At 43.6% G+C, this 23508-nt stretch overlaps 1 protein-coding gene across 3 annotated transcripts in view; it reads left to right on the forward strand.

The window, feature by feature from the left end:
• Nucleotides 1-21224, forward strand: part of itgb3b (integrin beta 3b) — a 41020-nt gene extending 19796 nt beyond the window's left edge. For all 3 annotated transcript variants that reach the window (XM_035746416.2, XM_052487828.1, XM_052487838.1), the window contains 7 exons: nt 1288-1422; nt 7445-7904; nt 10491-10713; nt 11121-11221; nt 11725-11844; nt 18242-18408; nt 19522-21224. In XM_035746416.2, the coding sequence (XP_035602309.1) occupies nt 1288-1422; nt 7445-7904; nt 10491-10713; nt 11121-11221; nt 11725-11844; nt 18242-18408; nt 19522-19593 (1278 nt within the window). In that variant the 3' untranslated portion in view covers nt 19594-21224. The remainder of the gene's footprint in view (nt 1-1287; nt 1423-7444; nt 7905-10490; nt 10714-11120; nt 11222-11724; nt 11845-18241; nt 18409-19521) is intronic.
• The last annotated feature ends 2284 nt before the right edge of the window (nt 21225-23508 follow it).

Below are 23508 nucleotides of genomic sequence, written 5' to 3' on the forward strand. Positions count from 1 at the left end.
TATTGAGCAGTCTGGCTATTTAACGGTCGTATGGCTTGGGGGTAGACGCTGTCTTGGAGCCTGTTGTACCGAGCAACAATGCTCCGGTACTGTTTACCGGACAGTAGCAGAGTGAACAGTTTATGGCTTGGGTGGCTTGAGTCTTTTGTCGGGCCTTCCCCTGACACTGCCTGATATAGAGGTCCTGGATGGCAGGTTTGGGAGTTCTGCGTCGCTGGTCAGCTCCTGGCTGGGTTTCCCTTCATAATCCGTTATCGTCTGCAAGCCCTGCCACATACAGTGAGCATCGTAGCCGGTGTAATAGGTTTCCACCGTCCTCCTATAGTGTCCTTTTGCATGTTTGATGTCTCGTCGGATTTCTTGTATGCGTCCATGTCAGTGTCCTGTTTAGTGTAAGTGGATAGCTCTAGCCTTTAGCCAAAAATGGATGTTGCCTGTAGTCCATGGTTTTTGGTTGGAACACGTTCTTATAGTCACTGTGGGGATGACATTGTCTGTGCAGTTATTGATGAAACCCGTGACTGTTGTGGTAAACTGCTCAATGTTATTTTTTTAATATGTTTTTTTATTTAACCTTTATTTAACTAGGCAAGTCAGTTAAGAACAAATGATCAGATGAATCTTGTTTGAACTTTTGTTTGTAAACAGTATGCAGGAGAATGGAATCATGGTCAGATTTGCCGAAGGGAGGGCCTTGTACGCGTTTCTATGGGCGACCATAGTGACGCAAAACCCTAGTGACCCTAGTGGCGCAAGAGATGTGTTGGTATGCTTGTAATCGTTAAGGACTGGAGAGTTTTTCAGGAGAAAAATTAAATGGAAAGGAGCTAAGCAGAGGCAACATCCTAGAAGAAAACCTGGTTCAGTCTGCTTTCCATCAGACAATGGGAGATTAATTCACCTTTCAGCAGGACAATAACCTAAAACACAAGGTCAAATCTACACTGGAATCACTTTTCAAGAAGACAGCGAATGTTCCCGGCTGGCCACGTTACAGTGTTGACTTAAATCTGCTTAAATCTATGTTTGTCTAGCAATGATCAACAACCAATTTGACAGAGCTTGAAGAATTTTGAAAAGAATAATGGGCAAATGTTGCACAATCCAGGTGTGGAAAGCTCTTAGAGTTTTACCCAGAAAGACTCACAGCTGTAATAGCTGCAGAGGTGATTCTAACATGTATTGGCTCAGGGGGTTGAATTCTTATCCAATGAAGATTATTTAGTGTTTTATCTTTCATGTGTGTGTTTTATGGCTTGTTTCATCTGTGTGTAATTCTGTGCACAGAAAATCCGCTCAGTGATTGACATGGAGACACAGGGGGTTCCTGAGGAGCTGTCTCTCTCCTTCAACGCCACCTGTCTCAATGGAGAGGTCATCCCTGGCATAAAATCCTGCTCTGGACTCAAAATAGGAGACACGGTAAGAGGGCTTTTTCTCAGATCACTTCATCTTTCCTTATTTTTTCTACTTTTCCTGAGAGGTCATCCCTAGCCTATACGTTCCTGCTCTAGACTTCAAACAGGAGACACGGTAATCTCTGGGGCCCTTACCAAATGATGTTGTTTTTTTAAGCCGTCCTCAATCCCCACTTTACTGATGACCTCATATGGGAGAAATTGCTCTGTCTGTCTGTCTGTCTGTCTGTCTGTCTGTCTGTCTGTCTGTCTGTCTGTCTGTCTGTCTGTCTGTCCCTCTCTCTCGGGTCTCTCTCTCTCTCTGTTCTGCTTCTTTGTTCTGCCCAGGGCTACCCTGTTTGAATACTTAAACAATGCACCTTTCCTTCCTCCCTTCCTTGAACTATTCACTGATCTAACCCAAATTGATAGACTAGGAAGGTTTCCATTAAAACACTTTCACCTACCTAGTAATGTCAGATCAACGATTACTTCAAGGAAGGGATGAAGGAAGGGTGTATTTTGTAAGTATTCAAATAGGGTCAAGGACCCCTATACTCTCTTGTATCACTCCGTCCTTCTTCTTCTTATTATTATTTCACTTTCTTGAGAGGTCATTTCGGATCTGCATGCACTCCTCCAGGGAGCTTGCTTCCTTCCCACTTCTATTCTCTCTACTTGTTTTATTTGTTTATTCCTATTATGAGGGAGGGGGTACTTTGCTCTCTTTCCCCTTTTCTTTTGATGGGTGTGTTACTAACTGGTGTGTCTGTGTGTGTCTGTGTGTGTGTCTGGGCCTGGCACCAGCCCGTTTCCTGTACACTTCCCCAGTGCTCTGATTCACTCGTGCCAGCCTCATGATCCATGTCCAACTGTCTAGCTTGGAACAGTCACACACGCACACTCGCATGTTGAGGGGGTCAGTCATATGCACACAGAAAACATCTGAAAAGAGAAATGTGTGCGTACACACTGCTCATATACTCATAGACACCCTCAGTCCCACACCCAAGACCAGGGTTGGGGAGTAACAGCTGACAAAAAATCTGTAAACAGATTACAGATACTTTTGAAAAACTAGATTACTTCGAGGATTACTTTTAAATTCAGAAAGGAGGTTTGACACTTCTCTGTTTTCTCAATGATATTCAAATCAGCATTGAAAAAAGGTGCAAGTTTAAGTTTGTTCCACCTGAGCGAGTCTGACCACAAGTCAGAGACCACTATAGTGACACACCAAATGGGTTTGATCGATCGCGGGAAAAGAGCAGGAATAGGCTTTTGTAGGCTACAGCCCAAGCTATGTCTTCCAATGGTGCGACTGCTGTCAGCATCCAAAGACTATCCAACTTGAATAAACGCTTGGAGGTAAGGATGACAGCAGTGGTGTGGTCTACGGAGATACGGATATCACTTATTATTGTTATCTACATTGCAAATTGATGTGAATCACACTGCTGCTCTCTCATTTAGCTATTTGCCCCTTACGGATTGTGGTTGTTCTGGATGGCTGTTCACAAATCTAAATGTGTATTTGAACCCAATAGTGGTTGATTTCAAGAGGTTTAACCTGCCTATCAATCATTGTTTTTGAAACCAGTGGACAGCCAGTGAAAAATGTACTCTTGCAACAGATGCACAGTGTGGAACCCAGCCTATGGAATAAAATTGTGGCTTTTATTGCTCAATCTAATTCATGCTGACAAAAAAATGACATCCATAGGCCTAACGGACACATGCTCTCACTTATAGTTTTTCTCAGTGGCTTTGGTGCATTTTTCACATCATCCCTAACATGTGCAAAATAATAAGTGCATTTCTCAGACCAATTTGTACAAACTGCAATATACAATAGATATGTTTCTAAAGCTAGTCAGTCACTAAAAATCCTTAGTACATCTCTCAAAAGTAAATATTCATGCCAATGATCATGTCAGTGTCATCAGAATGATAAGTCATTGAGTCATTGTTCACGAACAAGGTCGTCAAAATGTTTAGGCATGTTGTCAGTGTAACTGTGTACTTTGACAGTATTACCTGATGTAAACTTAGGCTACCGTTTGGATGACAGTTACTGTATTGAAAATGCACAAGGCTGCACTTCTATGGCATATATCAATTTCAACAGTACTATTTACATATTACTGTATGTGGGTTATTGATTGAAAGAGACTGGACAACCCAAGGGGCACAAAGGAAAAAAAACGAAATTAGAAAGAAACACAGGAAACATTACATTACATTTAAGTCATTTAGCAGACACTCTTATCCAGAGCGACATACAAATTGGTGCATTCACCTTATGACATCCAGTGGAACAGCCACTTTACAATAGTGCATCTAAATCTTTTAAGGGGGGGGTGAGAAGGATTACTTTATCCTATCCTAGGTATTCCTTAAAGAGGTGGGGTTTCAGGTGTCTCCGGAAGGTGGTGATTGACTCCGCTGTCCTGGCGTCGTGAGGGAGTTTGTTCCACCATTGGGGGGCCAGAGCAGCGAACAGTTGAGACTGGGCTGAGCGGGAACTGTACTTCCTCAGTGGTAGGGAGGCGAGCAGGCCAGAGGTGGATGAACGCAGTGCCCTTGTTTGGGTGTAGGGCCTGATCAGAGCCTGGAGGTACTGAGGAAACCACCCCTAAGGCACAACTTTGCCCGCAGCACTGTTGTGCTGTCTCTACACATCCAGACGTTCCTGTCTGTCGGCCCACATATTCTCATCCACATCACACCGGATATTTTCCCTTCCAATACAAAGTGGAAAGAATCTTTTGGAATGCCTTATCCATCCTCTGCAGGCGTCTACTGTGATGTCCTCACATGCTGCATCCATTGCAGCCAGCAGCGTCATCTGTGTGTGTGGCTGACAATCATACACCTTCCACCTCCATGCTGAAAATAACTCCTCAATTGGGTTAAGGAATGTTGAATAAGGTGTGAGGAATTCTATGAGCATCCTCGGGTGGGTCACAAATCATTGCCTTATGATGTTTGATCGATGGAAACTCATATTATCACAAATGACCACGTACTTTGGCAAATCCTCTCTAAACAGACCCCTCTCATCATCAGGGATGAGAGCCCTGTAGAGAGTCTCTAAAAAGTTGAGTAGATGCTGGGTGTTGTATGGCCCTATAAGGGGGATAGGGGTTAGGACACCATGCTCCGAAATAGCAGCACACATGGTGATATTTCCTCCCCGTTGGCCTGGTAATCACTTTTGATCTAAGAAATGCACCAAAGCGACTGAGAAAAACTGTAAGGGGCACTCTGTAGTTGTGTCATCCATTTTTGTACGTACAGTGGAAGTCGTAAGTTTACATATACCCTAGCCAAATACATTTAAACTCAGTTTTTCACAATTACTGACATTTTTTTTTTATAAAGTAAAAATTCCCTGTTTTATGTCAGGTAGGATCACCACTTTATTTTAAGAAATGTCAGAATAATAGTAGAGAGAATGATTTATTTCAGCTTTTATTTCTTTCAACACATTCCCAGTGGGTCAGAAGTTTACATACACTCAATTAGTATTTGGTAGCATTGCCTTTAAATTGTTTAACTTGGGTCAAACGTTTCGGGTAGCCTTCCACAAGCTTCCACAATAAGTTGGGTGAATTTTGGCTCATTCCTCCTGACAGAGCTGGTGCAACTGAGTCAGGTTTGTAGGCCTCCTTGCTCGCACATGCTTTTTCTGCCCACAAATGTTCTATAGGATTGTGGTCAGGGTTTTGTGATGGCCACTCCAATACGTTGACTTTGTTGTCCTTAAGCCATTTTGCCACAACTTTGGAAGTATGCTTGGGGTCATTGTCCATTTGGAAGACCCATTTGCGACCAAGCTTTAACTTCCTGACTGATGTCTTGAGACGTTGCTTCAATATATCCACATAATTTTCCTGCCTCACGACGCCATCTATTTTGTGAAGTGCACCAGTCCCTCCATCAGCAAAGTACCCCCACAACAGGATGCTGCCACCCCCATGCTTCACGGTTGGGATGGTGTTCTTCAGCTTGCAAGCATCCCCCTTTTTCCTCCAAACATAACGATGGTCATTATGGCCAAACAGTTCTATTTTTATTTCATCAGACCAGAGAACATTTCTCCAAAAAGTACAATCTTTGTCCCCATGTGCAGGTGCACACCGTAGTCTGGATATTTTATGGAGGTTTTGGAACAGTGGCTTCTTCCTTGCTGAACGGCCTTTCAGGTTATGTCAATATAGGACTCGTTTAACTGTGGATATAGATACTTTTGTAAATGTTTCCTCCAACATCTTCACCAGGTCCTTTACTGTTGTTCTGGGATTGATTTGATTTGGACTTTTCGCACCAAAGTACGCTCATCTCTTTGAGACAGAACCCATCTCCTTCCTGAGCGGTATGGTGGCTGCGTGGTCCCATGGTGTTTATAATTGCGTACTATTTTTGTACAGATGAACGTGGTACCTTCAGGCATTTGGAAATTGCTCCCAAGGATAAACCAGACTTGTGGAGGTCTACAATTTTTTTTCTGAGGTCTTGGCTGATATCTTTTGATTTTCACATGATTTCAAGCAAAGAGGCACCGAGTTTGAAGGTAGGCCTTGACATACATCCACAGGTACACTTCCAAATGCTTCAAATGATGTCAATTAGCCTATCAGAAGCTTCTAAAGTCATGACATACTTTTCTGGAATTTTCCAAGCTGTTTAAAGGCACAGTCAATGGAATCTTCTGACCCACTGGAATTGTGATACACTGAACTATAAGTGAAATAATCTGTCTGTAAACACTTGTTAGAAAAATGACTTGTGTCATGCACAAAGTAGATGTCCTAACCGACTTGCCAAAACTATAGTTTGTTTACAAGACATTTGTGGAGTGGTTGAAAAACGAGTTTTAATGACTCCAATCCAAGTGTATGTAAACTTCTGACTTCAACTGTATGTATGTATGTATGTATGTATGTATGTATGTATGTATGTATGTATGTATGTATGTATGTATGTATGTATGTATGTATGTATGTATGTATGTATGTATGTATGTATGTATGTATGTATGTATGTATATATATTGATTCTTGAAGAATATAACTTAGAAATGCCTCATGATATTAGTTGAACTGTCACACTCCATAAGAACCCAAAATGTAAGCTTGTTTTTCTCCAATGTTTGTAAACATTGTAAATGTAAACAAACACTGTATAGCCCCATAACATGGTTAAAACAATCCTTTTAATATCATGGATGGTCAGTCCTTGCATCCAGAGCCCTGTCTATTAATCTGAGAGTGGTTACATTTCTCCAGGCCCATGCCTCAGCATTTATCAAAACAGAGGCGGGGTTTCCTTTTGTTTCATCTGTGGATTGCCCTTTAAACAGCTGCATATTATAAAGATATCAAAGTGTCACCAACAAAAAGGTAAACATGCCTATTGCAAATGTAGCATATGGCACTTTCAGTAGTGCTCAAAGCATGCCATTCCATGAGCACAGCATTTATTTTTCAACTCGAATCAATGAGCCCAATCTGTCCTCCATGACAACAAAATCATAAACAACAGAGTAGGGCTGAATAAAAAAATCCTTAGTTTTGGGGTTATGCTCAGGTTAAACAATTTGGCTAATCTATACTTCCATATTTCCAAATATAGCATCCATATATGGCCAGGTATGTAAACTTAAAAATGGATTTATCCTGCAATAGATGTGGTTCAATTGATAACATACATTTTTACTTCTTCTAATGCCTCTTAAGGGGAAAGTAATCTAAAAGTAACTGGGGCCTGGGGCCACGGTGTAATCAGATTACATTACTGCGTTTGGGTAATCCAAAAATTATGTTACTGATTACAATTTTGGACAGGTAACTAGTAACTGTAACAGATTACATTTAGAAAGTAACCTACCAAAACCCTGCCCAAGACACACACTTTATTGACCTACATCCCCCATCTCTAGAACCACATATTCACATTACACATTCCTCCTGTGTGCTACCCATCTACTCACTGCACTAACCTCTTCTACCTCCACACCTCCACCCTTCTACTCCTCCACACAGGTCTCCTTCAGCGTGGAGGCGCGGGCGCGCGGCTGCCCCAAGGACAAGCGCAAGACGTTCGTCATCAAGCCTGTGGGCTTCAAGGACTCTCTGACCGTCACTGTCACCTTCGAGTGCGAGTGCAAGTGCCAGGCCCGCGCCGAGCCACTTAGCCCTGTCTGTAACAATGGCAACGGCACCTACGAGTGTGGCATCTGCCTGTGTCACCCGGGGCGACTGGGGCCGCGGTGCGAGTGTGCCGAGGGTGACTACAGCACCACGGAACAGGACCGGTGTAGTGTCCCCTCCACCGTGGGCATTGGGGGTGCAGGGGGTCCTGGGGCAGCGGTGTGCACTGGGAGGGGCGACTGCGTGTGTGGGCAATGCGTGTGCCACAGCAGCGACTTTGGCAAGGTGTGGGGCAAGTTGTGCGAATGCGATGACTTCAACTGCCTGCGCTACAAGGGCGAGCTGTGCTCAGGTGAGAGGAGAGGGAAGGAGGGAGGGGTTTCATAGTGCTTAGTGGCTATAACTACAGCCCAGACTTGTAGCTGGTCTGGTCTGGCCACATGTTTACATTTCAGTTAGCTGGAAAATTATTTCTGGCAAGTTCTATAAATGTATAGGTTTTTCAGTGTTTGTGGCCTACAATCTTTCATCACAATCTGACCTTTAAGAATTACATTTAGACAACTTATAACACTTTCTATCCCAAGATTAATTTAGACATCCTCAAAACAAATTCAGTTGTTTCTGTCAGAGTTTCTGGGGAAAAATCTGTGAGCTTTTTCCAGGCCAGTACTAGCCATTCTCAATCCTCACCTTACTGAAGACCTCATATGGGAGGAATTACCAACCATAACAGCCAGCCAGACTCTCTCTCACTCTCTCGCTCTCTCTCTGTCTGCCTCTGTTATGCCCAGGGCTAAGGGCTAGCTCCATTCACAACAAACATGTGGCTCTGTGCTGTGAGCTGCGGCTGTGTGGGCTAAGACATGCGTTTGACTGGTGTGTTTGTGTTTGAGCTGAGCTACTGAGGTAATGATAGAACAAGTGCCTACCAAGCTCCGACTTTGCATTTGTCACGTAGAAAGAACAAGTAGTTAAAGGTTTATTGTTTGTGTGTACGTAGTTAGTGTGGGTTGGGTTTTAGCTAATAAGGCTAATCAGGCGGTCTTACATGCTTATGTATACATTATAACTGCACCACAAGTTGAAGTAAGCTTTAAAAAACGTGTTAACAGTGGTTCTTACAGTAAGTAGTTAGTGTGGTGTGAATTTGAGCTCAAGTTTGGGTGGTTCAGCGAAAGCAAATGTCTAGTGTATGACCATCCTTAGAGTTTAGCTCTAATGCTAGAGGTCATTCACAGTAAGCGATGCCAGAGTGGGTGCCTTGTGAGGTAAGGCAACAAGGCTGCTGAACACAGGGAACACATGTAAAGCCTGCATTATCTGTGCCCCTGTCAAATAGTGGATTAAGGCCTTCTGTAATGCTGGATTTTGGTTACTGTAAATCTATTCACTTAGTGCTCTGATAACGCTTAATTCAAAGCGTTGCATTCACTGAAATCCACTCACAAGCACTATGTCACTAGCTTGTATCCCATATTCCTGTATCCCCTCATAACCAACATCATCACTGCAAGACATGCACCCTGCCTGCTTCGTTGTACATTTGCCCTCTCCAATCCAATCCTCACAACCTTATTTGCTCTATTCCCCAAAGTGCAATGATGATTGAGGAAAATACCTCTCTGCTTTGTCATTGGCTGATGCTGTCATAGAGCTAAAAATAAACCTGGTCTGGTAAAAGGGGCCTGAGGTAACGAGCTGGAAATGCTGTTGATGTGTATGTGTGTGTGTGTGTTATGTATTGTTCAGGGTGGGAAACAATGCCCACATAACACAGTTTTAGAGAGAAGCAGTTAGAGAATGGCATAATGACAGGAGAGTGGTGGTTGGAAGGCTTGTGGCTTCCTTAATGTTTGTTTTTGACAAGTCATTTTGTTATCGAGGCGGTTCACTCACTTGCTCCCATTGTTTTCCTGTCCTATTGTTTATCTGGAGTCTGGTCTGTGGTGATAAACCAACAACAGCAGATGTATGTTCTGCACTGTAACTGTCTTACTGGCAAGGGGTCCAAAACAACACACACATATACATGCACGCGCACACACACGCATGCACACACAGGCTAAAAAAGCACCCAGACACCGCTGACACCATATTTTATGTTCTAGAGAAACAAAAATGGAATTAGTTCCACTTCCAGCGCTCCAACTATTACAGAAACAGGACTTGCTACTTCCCAGTATTTGGCTTAAAATTCCTGGAATTCCTCACCATTCCAATACCTGTTTTTTTTCCAGACGGATTTAGGGTGGATTAGGAATTTTTGATAACACCCAAGTATGCTTTATAGGGTTCAATGCACTTCGTCCAAAATGGTACCCTATTCCCTATTGAGTGCACTACTTTTGACCAGTGCCCACTTTTGACCGGGACCCATAGGGCTCTGATGAAAAGTTGTGCACTATATAGGGAATAGGCTGCCGTTTGGAAAAAAAGACCATGTGTGTGGAATGTATGGCAAATCTCCTTATGTAACCAATGATTTATCAAATATGTTATCAAGAGATTGGAAATGCAAATAGATTGTTGATGAAATGACTGTATTCAACATGGTTCAGAAATAGTGTTCATTCAATCTCTAATGTCACATTCACTGGGATTCATCAAAAAGTGCACCGAAATATTATTAACTTCTGTAAATATATTATAGGAAGAACACATTTGAGACTATAGTCACCTGAACGACTACCCATGTTTTGACTTTCTCCGCCCCCTCTCAACATTCCACCCTTCCTTCTCCCTCAACCCTACTCACCTTCCTCACCTCTCCTCGTCTCCCTCTCCTCTCTCACCTTCCTGTCTTTGCTATACCCTCTTCTTCTTCTCCTCTTCCCTCTATTCTTCCCTCACCCCATCACCCATATTTCTGCATCCTCTCTCTCCTCCTCCCCTCTTCCTTACTTCCTTCCTTCCCTCTCGCTCTCTCCTCCCCCAGGCCACGGCACCTGTGACTGTGGGTTCTGCCAGTGTGACTCGGACTGGCAGGGGGAGAACTGTAACTGCTCCCGCCGTACTGACACCTGTATGTCCAGCCTTGGCCTGCTGTGTAGTGGCCGGGGCCAGTGTGTGTGCGGGGCCTGCGAGTGCACCCAGCCGGGGGCCTATGGGGCCACCTGCGACAAGTGCCCCACCTGCCCCGATGCCTGCACCATGAAGAAGTGAGTGTGGTATCCGCACACACTCACAGACAGACAGACACACACACACTCTCACACAGAGAAAAGGTCTACAGTGTTGTACCTAAGAAAAAGTACTGTACAGTTCAACTCAGACTAGACTGACTCACAGACAGTTGAGTCATTGAATAATGTAATTACCTCATGTTGAGAAGAACGTGAGTAATAGATGCTGACGTGTGTGTGTGTGTGTGTGTGTGTGTGTGTGTGTGTGTGTGTGTGTGTGTGTGTGTGTGTGTGTGTGTGTGTGTGTGTGTGTGTGTGTGTGTGTGTGTGTGTGTGTGTGTGTGTGTGTGTGTGTGTGTGTGTGTGTGTGTGTGTGTGTGTGTGTGTGTGTGTGTGTGTGTGTGTGTGCGTGCGCGTGTGTGTGCGCACCTGGACTGGTACAGAGAGTGTGTGGAATGTAAGCATTTCAAGCGAGGGAAGCTGTTTGATGACAACACCTGCACCCGCATCTGCAGGGACGAGATTCAGCTGGTGGACGACCTTGGTAAGACAAATCCATTTCAAATCCCATTTGATTTAAGTATCCTTTTTTACTGCTACATTCACAAAGTACTTTACAGTAACCCAACCTTGACCCCCAAAGCAAGCAGCAGCACAGTAGTAAGGCAAAACTCCCTAGAAGGAAGAAACCATGAGTGGAACCAGACTCGGAGGTGGGGCCCATCCTCCTCTGACTGTGCCAGGTCGAAGTTTGGAGTACAAATGACCGGCTAGTCCACACAGTTCACAGCATATGTGACCAACAAAGCCAAATGGTTGTCCATTTATGCAAATAAGACGCTAAATATTTGACTGAAAAACACGCTTCAAAACACCTCTGTTTAATATCCAACATGAATACCCAAATGAACATCATGACGCTGTCTTGATATTGTCATTAGCATGACACTATTTAGTCAAGATGGCTGACATTGTATCAAATGATAGGACTATTTTGTGTAAAGATAAGAGAAAGATGATTCCCTACTCCTTCTCTCTGCCTCCCAGAGTTCCATGATAAAAATGCTGTGAACTGCACCTATAAGGATGAGGATGACTGTGTGGAGCGCTTCCAGTATTATGAGGACGCCAGTGGCAAGTCCATCCTATTTGTGGTCAAAGAGCCCGGTAAGAATCATACAAACACACGCACACAAATGCACACACACCTTTTTGAGGACATCTTTTGTGTCCGCAAAATGCTAAATGGTATTTTCCAAAATGCTAAACTTCAGATTTTAGTAGAAGTGTGTTTGAACAAAAAAAACTAATGGCTGTTGTTATTTTATTTACCAAATGTAAAAGTCACCACAAGACACTACAACCACAAAGCAACACATCCAGGCCCACTCTCTTTGGAGCCTCATGTTCAATCAGTGCTCCCTTTTGATCCCACCTACCCCCATCCATCGCCATCCATCCTCATCCATCCATCTGCTTGTTAAGCGGCCATGTTGAAAGAGTCGTTGGTTGCAAAAAGCTGTTAACAGCCAGCGCCCGCAGAGAAAGCCTGTCCCTGGGCCTGTTTTTAGTGGACCCACGTGTGGACCCTACCTTGTAAAAAGACGCTCGTAAACAAGCACCCGGCTCCCGAGGAACCCGCTGACGCTTCACAATCCTCTGGGGAGGAAGGAGGGATGAGGGAGAGAGAAGTGGGGGGGGTAGTGGTGAGGAGGGAGGGAGGGAGGAGGGAGGGAGAAGTGGGGGGGAAGTGGGGGAGGGGGGAGGGAGGGATGAGGGAGAGAGAAGTGGTGGGGGAGAGGGAGGCAGGGGAGGCAGGGAGGGAGGGAGGGAGGGAGGGAGGGAGGGAGGGAGGGAGGGAGGGGGAGGGAGAAGTGGGGGGTAGTGGTGGGGGGGGGAGGGAGGGAGGGAGGGAGGGAGGGAGGGAGGGAGGGAGGGAGGGAGGGAGGGAGGGAGGGAGGGAGAAGGGGGGGTAGTGGTGGGGGAGAGGGAGGGAGGGAGGGAGGGAGGGAGGGAGGGAGGGAGGGAGGGGGGAGGGAGGGAGGGAGGGAGGGAGGGAGAAGTGGGGGGGTAGTAGGGAGGGAGGGAGGGAGGGAGGGAGGGAGGGAGGGAGGGAGGGAGGGAGGGAGGGAGGGAGGGAGGGAGGGAGGGAGGGAGGGAGAGAGAAGTGGGGGGTAGTGGTGAGGGAGGGAGGGAGGGAGGGAGGGAGGGAGGGAGGGAGGGAGGGAGGGAGGGAGGGAGGGAACACTAAACAGAAACAGCCATGTTGAACCTGCCTCAAATAGTCGACAAAAGTATTTTGGGTTGTATTAGGTTTAGTTGATGTGTAGGGCCTGCCAGAACTGGAATTCCTGAAGTCCAACTCACATAAGCAGAGGTAGAATAAACAAACCTTTGGTTAGCACAACATTACTATATCCTTCACTTTCTATGTGTACACTCAAAAAGGTGCTATCTAGAACCTAAAAGGGTTCTATAGCTGTCCCCATAGGAGAACCCTTTGAAGAACCCTTTTTGGTTACCGGTAGAACCCTTTTGGTTCCAGATAGAACCCTATTGGGTTCAATGTAGAACCCTTTCTCCAGAGGGTTCTACATGGAAGCCAAAAGAGTTCGACCTGTAACCATAAAGGGTTCTCCTATGAGGACAGCTGAAGAACCCTTTTGGAACCCTTTTTTTCTAAGATTGTATACTCATACGGTACATATTGCCATAAACAAGGCGTGTTTACAATCTGAAACATCATCCCATACACAATCGGTACAGACTCATATGTTTCATCAACAGACACTAATGAAACCCGAGCCTGGTTGCAGGTCTGCTTATGCTGTGTAGCAACGCCTGTGCGCCTATGTCAATAGCGTAGGAGTTGGCCCGACAGCACAGACCAGGCTAAATAAAACCAACTTGTGGAATCAAAATGTATTCTGATGAGGAGACGGGGATCATATCACCCATTTAAAGACACTTGAAATGCTAGAATGGGGTAAGACTTACTTCTTTAAGTCGTGACGCGGCACCATAAAAAAAGATAACTTTTAACCAGTGTAACTGTTGTCCAATATTTAAAATCATATCCTATAACCATATCCTAACAGTGTCCACGCTCATCTTATTCAGCCGTGAAGATGGGAGGATGGATAGAGCAGTGAGATGAGAGAAGTGAGTAGGAGAGGTAGAGCGACAGGAAATTGAGTTAGAGCGAGGGTGGTATAGAATGAGAAGAATGATGCATAAGAGGGGAGGGAAATCGGAAAGGTGGGAGAAAAGGAGTTGCTTTGATGTAGCTGTAAAAGTACACCCCTGCCTGCTTCCTCGAGAATGTTGCGCAACAAACGCACACACACACACACACACACACACACACACACACACACACACACACACACACACAAACAAACAAACGCACAGACACACACGGATGGACCCAAACGAGGGACCAGAATGAGGGAGAGTAGGTATAACTCATCTGGTATAGGTCATCCCTTCCTCATGTTCATCACTAGCCGTTTCCCTATGTAAGAGATAATCAAGGAGGGGCGTTCTATGGAATATAATGCACGACGTGGAAGGTGTGTTGTAGTGGCACTAACCTTCCACGGATATTTTCCAGAGAACGCATAGAGCCAGGAGTTGATTATCCCCGGGTATAATTTAACACATTTGCTGCTAGAAATGTGTTCAGTTGCCGGTGGAAATGTGTTCAACATCCACTGAGGTAGCTAACCTGCAAGTTTACTAGATCGCTACAATAGTTGCCTTGGTAACCAAACAAACAGACTTGCTAGTTTAGCTAACTAAACCATAAATCCTAGCTCAATCAAAGAGCATGTAAGAATGAACTTCATAGCCATTGAATTAGACCCTGCATGATTTAAGTGATAATGCCTGAGAAGCTGGTGTTTGGAGGATATACAGTGCATTCAGAAAGTATTCAGACCCCTTGACTTTTTCCACATTTTGTTACGTTGCAGCCTTATTCTAAAATTGATTAAATACTTTTGTTCATCAATCTACACACAATACCGAATAATGAAAAAGCAAAAACAGGCTTTTAGAAATGTTTGCACATTTATTTAAAAAAAAAAAATGTTTTAATGGAAATATCACATTTACAGAAATATTTACTTTGTTGAAGAACCTTTAGCAGCAAATACATCCTCGGGTCTTCTTGGGTATGATGCTATAAATTTGGCACACTTGTATTTGGGGGGTTTCTCCCATTCAACTCTGCAGATCCTCTCATGCTCTGTCAGGTTGAATGGCTAGCGTCACAGCTATTTTCAGGTCTCTCCAGAGATGTTCGATGATTGGGTTCAAGTCTGGGCTCTGGCTGGGCCACTCAAGGACATTCAGAGACTTGTCACGAAGACACTCCTGCGTTGTCTTAGCTGTGTGCTTAGGGTTGTTGTCCTGTTGTAAAATGAACCTTCACCCCAGTCTGAGGTCCTGAGTGCTCTGGAGCAGGTTTTCATCAAGGATCTTTCTGTACTTTGCTCCATTCATCTTTCCCCCGATCCTCACTAGTCTCCCAGTCCCTGCTGCTGAAAAACATCCCCAAGGTATGATGCTGGCTTCACCATAGGGATGGTGGCAGGATTCCTCCAGGCATGACGCTTGGAATTCAGGCCAAAGAGTTCAGTTTTCGTTTCATCAGACCAGAGAATCTTGTTTCTCATGGTCAGAGTCCTTTAGGTTCCTTTTGGCAAACTCTAAGCGGGCTGTCATGTGCCTTTTACTGAAGAATGGCTTCTCTACCATAACGGCCTGTTTGGTGGAGTGCTGCAGAGATGGTTGTCCTTCTGGAAGGTTCTCCCATCTCCACAAAGGAACCTTGGAGCTCTGTCAGAGTGACCATCGGATTCTTGGTAACCTCCCTGACCAAGGCACTTCTCCCCCGATGGCTCAGTTTAGTCAGGTGGACAGCTCTAGGAATAGTCTTGGTGGTTCCAAACTTCTTCCATTTAAGAATGATGGAGGCCACTGTGTTCTTGGGGACCTTCAATGCTGCAGGAATGTTTTTGGTACCTTTCCCCATATCTGTGCCTCGACACAATCCTGTCTCAGAGTTCTACGGACAATTCCTTCGACCTCATGGCTTGCCTTTTGCTCTAGCGTGCACTGTCAACTGTTGGACCTTTATATAGACAGGTGTGTGCCTTTCCAAATCATATCCAATCAATTGAATTTACCACAGGTGGACTCCAATCAAGTTGTAGAAAGAGCTCAGGGATGATCTATGGAAACAGGTTGCACCTGAACTCAATGTCGAGTCTCATAGCAAAGTGTTTGAATACTTATGTATATAAGGTTTTTATTTATTTTTTATTTATAAAATTGCAAACATTTCTAAACCTGTTTTTGCTTTGTCATTACGGGGTATGTTAGAGTTGCATAATCTGGTATCAGGATAAATATGACAATGAGTCACCGATTGTATACTATGTATTTTTTATTAACTAAGCAATAAATGGCAAATGCAACTTTCGTATATACGGGCTCACTGTAATACCACGCAGGGCAGAACAGGGAACTGACAGGATGTACGTAAACAGTGTTCTTATACTGTGATAGACATAGTTCCAACCCATCTGTTGGCCTATCACAGTAGAGGCTGAGCGTGGTTTAGACTTGCTCAGCCTATCGCAGGCGCTCAGGCTGGTCCCCGCCTCTTGGCGCTTCTTGGAGTCCTCCATCCGATGTATAGATTCTTACTGTTCTGGTATCGCAGCCTAGTTATAACAGTTGCTCAGTTCCTGCTATTGTGTTGTTCAGTATTTCTCCATCTCAGTTAGACCTCGTGATGACCACCCCTCCCTATACCTGATTAACCACAACTTTGTACGATACAGCAAGTCACACCATGTGCTCAATATTGTTACATACAAACACAAGGACAAAGCATCTGCTGGGCTGGTATCTACAGTTTTGCAACATGCATGTCACACCATGTTACTCAGTTCTTGTCACACACACAAACAGGGAAGTAGATGTAGCAAGCAGTAATCTCATGATGATGCTCAAGTGCACAAAATGCAGATACTTCACACAGGCAACATCAGATCATATTTAATCATATGTATGGTAATGGCTATAATGTAAAACACAGAATCCCACAGGTATTGTGTGTAGATTGATGAGGGAAAAAAAGATTGAATGAATATTAGAATAAGGCTGTAATGTAACAAAATGTGGAAAAAGGGAAAGGGTCTCAATACTTTCCGAATGCACTGTATTGGCAAGGGTGTTGCGGGAAACCGTGCCAATATATCCACCTAACACCGGCTTCGAGAGCATTATCACTTTTATACAACGAGTTACCAACGTATTCAAATTATGATTTACATAGTTTAATTCAAAACTTTATTTTGATTCATTTATTCATACTATTTCATCCTTCCACAAGATATAGTCCCGACACAAACCTAGGGGTGCTACCCAAGTCTGCTGGTTGTTCTATTGATTCAGTTGCCAGAGACGCGACCCAGTCGTTCATTCTTTTTGTTCTTTATCTATGGACCCGACCCAGTCGTTCGTTCTAAATGTTCCATTGCCATACTGGCTGGCAACTATCTTATCCCTTGCATGTTAGCTAGCCAGCTATGGCTAACTTACAGTCAAGTCAAACAGTACAGCCAGAATAACAGTATCGCGTTTGCGTTTGCATTTGTTTAAGCTGTTTTCTAGTGACATTTATTTGGATACACCCATAACAATGAGCTAATGAGGATGTACTTGAGCTCAATTTCAAATCTCAAAGCAAAGGGTCTGAATACTTATGTAAATAAGGTATTTCTGTTTTTTTCCCCTAAAAACCTGTTTTTCGCTTTGTCATTATGTGGTATTGTGTGTACATTGATGAGGGAAAAAAGTAATTTAATCCATTTTATAATAAGGCTGTTATGTAACAAAATGTGGAAAAAGTCAAGGGGTAGTCCAGGTAGCTATTTGATAGTCCGGGTAGCTATTTGATAGTCCGGGTAGCTATTTGATAGTCCGGGTAGCTATTTGATAGTCTGGGTAGCTATTTGGTTAACCATTTAACAAACTATTTATCAGTTAGTTCAGTATCATAAACGAGTATTCAACAAAGCCATGGTATAAAATACCTTACAGTTCCTCTTGTTGTTCCTTATAATGCCTTTATAATGTAAACATATTTAGACCAGACACTAACAGAATCATTATTACCAGCTCTCACACTCCAACAGAGTTATTGGAGACATTTGGTATTGTTTTCAGCCTGATCTAAGAACAGCTTCTCCTAACCAAATCCCAATCCTAACCATATGCGCAAAGCGTAAAACTTACTTGCGAACAGTGCTTAGGGGCAATAGGCTTTGTGAAGGGCTCAAATGTTAAAAGCTTGTCTTTCTGTGCTTCTGGCAACTGATGTTTGATGTCTTGCCCTCGTGTGTTGCTGTATTGTGTTATGTGGAAGTTTGCTGACATTTTATTATTGTAGACAGGGCTCTCTCACAAAGGAGATTCCTATCTCAATTCGATTTCACCTGAATAAAGGATAAATAAAATAAACATCCCTTGGTTGCCCCTCTTCCCCCAGACTGCCCTAAGGGTCCAGACATCCTGGTGGTGCTGCTGTCCGTAGCCGGGGCCATATTGGTTCTGGGTCTGGCCGGCCTGCTCATCTGGAAGCTGCTGGTCACCATTCATGACCGCCGCGAGTTCGCCAAGTTTGAGGAGGAGCGTGCTCGCGCCAAGTGGGATACGGTAAGAGGCTGCGTCACATCCGACCGTGGGTCCCATAGGGCGGCGCACAATTGGCCCAGCGTCGTCCGGGTTTGGCCGGGATAGGCCGTCATTGTAAATAAGAATGTGTTCTTAATTGACTTGCTTAGTTAAGTAAAGGTTCAATTCAAAGAAAAGAGGGCACTGGGCACACACACATTTGTGCACACACACATTCTTGGCTTGCTAGGCTGAAACCAACCCGTAGTCCATGGGTGGCCAACAACGCCAGTCCTGGGGAGCTACAACCATTCAACTGGACACAATCTTCCATTTAGAACACAAGTAGATTCATCGGATGTGGGATTCAATTAATCAGCCAGCTTTCTATGCTTAATTTTGAATTTGAGGGTGTCACAGTGCAAGGCTATGAACTACCAGGTATACCATGGTGTCTACTGCTCTCCTACCATACAAAGCGATGTATTAAAGAAGGCAAAAAGATCATAAATATTTGTTCATTTGTGTTGTTGAAACATCTATTGTTTGGTTGGAAGCAGAGGTCGGGTCTCTCACTCTCTCTCTCTCTCTCTCCTACTCTCTCTCTCTCTCTCTCTCTCTCATTATGCTTTTTATGCTTTTTTTTCTCGCTGCAATGTTCCTCCCTATACAGAAAAAAAGCAGCCTCCACTCCCCAGGGGTGGCTTGGTTGGCACTGAAATTAGCTAACGCTAATTAGCTTTTACAGGCAGTGGCAGGGGCTGCCTCACACACACACACTCTTCCCATCAGACATCCCGTCCTGAGCTCATCTGGAGTCCCTAATGCTGCGCATGGGATGCCAGAACTCCCATCATCCTCCTTGCTTAAATGTGCTCAATTTGTTGTAACTCGAGTGCCGGGCGGCATGTGAGCCACAGGAGTGATAGGTGTACCATGTGTCTGAAGTAAGGCTACTCCTCATAACTCGTCATAGAGCTCCTGAATTGAGGCCCACGTTCAACTCACAGCCCACATTCAGGTCAATTCAGGAATGGGTGGATCTTGAAATCTAATGCACGCTAATAAATTCCAGTTCATCAACTGAATTGACTTGAGCTGAATTGCAGTTGACCCCATAACATTCATTCTGAAACTCTCTGTTTTGAACTGTAGGTCCATAACCCCCTGTACAAAGGAGCCACCTCAACCTTCACAAACATCACATACAGAGGCAACAAGGAGTGATGGCAACCAGGATCACTGAAATGACTGCATCATTTGAAGGATCACTGAAATGACTGCATCATTTGAAGGATCACTGAAATGACTGCATCATTTGAAGGATCATTACAATAACTGCATCCCATTGGATTCTTTCAATTTCCTCTGGAATGTTACGATTTCATGTGCTGGCTCTACTGTCACAAGACGAAGATGTAATATTTGTGTAGTGGTTTGTTGTACATATGTATTTAAACAATATCAAAAGTGTTTTTCGTAGGCATTTCAACATTAACTACCAACAAGTTCATTCGAAATCCATAAATATAACTTAGGCTGTCCATTAATGAAAGTAGAGTCGGCTACATTGAGAGATAAATGTACGACAGTAGACGTGACTCGAGTTAGGCACATTACTTTCTTTAGTGACAGAGGAGAAGCGAAGGTCAAATAGAAGAGGACGGCCACCCCTCGGAGTCTGGTTCCTCTCTTGGTTTCTTCCTAGGTTCCTGCCTTTCTAGAGAATTTTTACTAGCCACTGTGCTTCTACATCTGCGTTGCATGCCGTTTGGGGTTTTAGGCTGGGTTTCTGTACAGCACTTTGTGACATCAGCTGATGTAAAAAGGGCTTTATAAATACATTTGATTGATTGACTGATAATGATACTCATAGCATACGCATGACATCACTTACTCATCAGCGTGCTGTAATTTCCTGTTTGTAAAAGTCTGGCATGATAAGCACATTGTCCAAATAACATTTCTGAGACATGTGGTTTAGCGATCTGTCACTTTGCTAAAACAAAAAAATGCCTTTGGGTTCTCCCGCGTTCTCATTTCACAGATAAACAGTTTCCTTCAGCTGTTGGCATTGACTTGCACCATATCTCTCAGATATGCAAAAAAATTATGCTTAAATGTTTTTACGCCAACCGTGTTGTATATTATGATTCTATGTACCGCACATTGCCCCATATCCATAGCGTATTAGAGTAGGAGTGCTGCTCTAGGATCAGATCATAATGAATAAGATTACATGGATATGGGGAATCTGATCCTAGATCAGGACTCCAACTCTGAAATGACCTATTGGTAAAGAGGTGTGGAGTCTTTGTTTGTATGTGAAACCAACATTCCCTTCTTACATTCCCAGTTATTGTCAATATAATGTTCAGGTATACCATTCTTTAGACACAACACCACAAATCATCTCTCAATCACATGAATACATTCACTCCTTTAGTGGAAGCATCATAGTCGGTGTCTTGTATTCATAAATGTGACGTGTTATTAAGATATTTGATCACTGTATATATTGTTGCACTTGTTTCCTTTAATCAACTGCCCTTGTGGATTATGGGCCAGTTAAGCTGTCAATCATTTGTAAGACTCAACTTTAACTGGACCTCCAGCCAAGATGTCACTGATGACAGGTTTCACTGACTCCGGACACCATTTTTATTTGCTCAAAACAGCCCCATTACCAGAAGAGGAAGGAAGGAAGCTCTTACTCTTACAATGATGACATCATTCCATATCAAATTCACAGGGTCTGCATTGTAAAAAAAAAAGTGTAATTCTTTTACATTGTTTTTCATATCCACTTTTGCAAGGTACACATTTAAATAAATACATAAATAATGGGCTTAAATGGATACTGACTTTGTCTGATATGTATTTCTTATTATAAACTGGGCCGTTCGAGCCCTCGAATGCTGATTGGCTGAAAGCTGCGGTATATTAGACTGTATACCACGGGTGTGACATACCATTTAGTTTTACTGTTCTAATTACATTTATAACTAGTTTATAATAGCAATAAGGCACCTCGGGGGTTTGTGGTATATGGCTAAGGGCTGTAGCCAGGCACTCTGCGTTGCATCATGTGGTAGAACCGCCCTTAGCTGTAGTATATTGGCCATATACCACACCCCCTCGGTCATTATTGCTTAAGTAAGTAATTGTTGTAAAGTTAAATATAGCAGAACACTGCATGCAAAATGATTGGCTACTGGGTTTTAAAGTTAAAAACAACTTTCATATTGCGCTGTGAGAGTGCATGATTGGAATACTCAACAAAATAGTGTTTACAGGGTAAAACTAAATTAATATATTAGAAATATATTAGGTTGACTATGGTTTCTTGCAGTGTGTGAAGACTGTTGTCTAGTTTACCCCTGAAAGCGTGTTAGCAGTTTTGGTTAAATAAACCCCTCAATATTTTTACTTGTGAGAGGGGCTTGTCAAAGTGCCTTTCCTCCTCTTTGGGCTTCTGTTTCAGGGGCCAAAGCGAGGAGGCCAAGGGCCAGTTTGTTTAGCATATTATTCATATTGTGTAGAACAATGCTTCCCTCTTCTGGCCTGTATGCAAATTGCAGGCCTTTTGGCATGTCATGCACGACAGATAATTGCAATGACTAGTGACCACCCCAAACCCTGGAATTAGTGACGTACTCAGTCCCAACCCCTGGAATCGATGTAATTAGTTAGTGACCACATTTACATGCACGCCAATATCCCGTTATTACTCAGGGTAGGCCTACTCAAGTATCCTGCTTTTGAGTTTACACAAACATAATATCCCGTTTACAATAAAAGGCTTGTATCCCGGTTATCAGAAACCGGGATAAAATGCCTGAGATATGCAGATTTTTCTACGGGATACTGTGGCATGTAAACATCTTATCCCGTTTCCTTTTGTTTTTCGCGGTCTGCGCAGAATCGGTTTCGCATATCGTGGGTGTTGTGTGGTGATATTTTCATCTGATTGTCAAAAGAATCACTTAAAAAACATTTGGTAGGACATTTGTTTTTCTACTAAAGTTAGATACATGGGGCTTCCCTTCTGTCATAACTTGTTGCCCCAAAAGACTAAATAAAGTAGTGCTCACCAGAATAATGTCTTACATTGATGTTCACCCGACCTAGAATACCTCACAATCAAATGCCGATCGTACTATTTCCCATTAGAATTCTCTTCAATTATTGTCACAGCCGCATATATTCCCCGCATATATTGTGTTCAAATCACCAACGAACTATCATGGTCCAAACACACCAAGACAGCCATGAAGAGGGCACGACAAAAAACCTTTTCCCTCTCAGGAGACTGAAAAGATTTGGCATGGGTCCCCAGATCCTCAAAGTTCTACAGCTACACCATTGAGAGCATCCTGACCGGTTGCATCACCACCTGGTATGGCAACTGCTCGGCATCTGACCGTAAGGCGCTACAGGGTGTAGTGCGTACGGCCCAGTACATCACTGGGTCCAAGCTTCCTGTCATCCAGGACCTATATAATAGGCGGTGTCAGAGGAAAGCCCATAAAATTGTCAGAGACTCCAGTCACCCAAGTCATAGCCTGTTTTCTCTGCTACCACATGGCCAGCGGTACCAGCAAGTCTAGGACCAAAAGGCTCCTTAACAGCTTCTATCCCCAAGCCATAAGAATGCTGAACAATTAATCAAATTGCCACCAGACTATTACATTGACCCCCCTCCCATTTATTTTGTACACTGCTGCTACTTGCTGTTTATTATCTATGCATAGTCACTTCATCCCTACCTACATGTACAAAAGACCTCAACTAACCTGTACCACCACATACTGACTCGGTACCCCCTGTAAATAGCCTCGTTATTGTGTTACTTTTTTAACTTTTAACTTTTGTTTATTTGGTAAATATTTTCTTAACCCTTCTTGAACTACACTGTTGGTTAAGGGCTTGTAAGTAAGCATTTCACGGTAAGGTTTGATTTGATTTGATTTAACCATGGCAAGGTGACTGGGAATATGGCAGAATACAAAACAGAGTAGTCATTCCCCCCGCAAGGCAATCAAACAGGCAAAACGTCAGTATAGAGACAAAGTTGAGTCGTAATTCAACGGCCCAGACACGAGACGTATGTGGCAGGGTCTACAGACAATCATGGACTAC

Source organism: Oncorhynchus keta, chromosome 3 (genome assembly GCF_023373465.1).
Source record: "Oncorhynchus keta strain PuntledgeMale-10-30-2019 chromosome 3, Oket_V2, whole genome shotgun sequence".
In the NCBI taxonomy this organism is placed as follows: domain Eukaryota; kingdom Metazoa; phylum Chordata; class Actinopteri; order Salmoniformes; family Salmonidae; genus Oncorhynchus; species Oncorhynchus keta.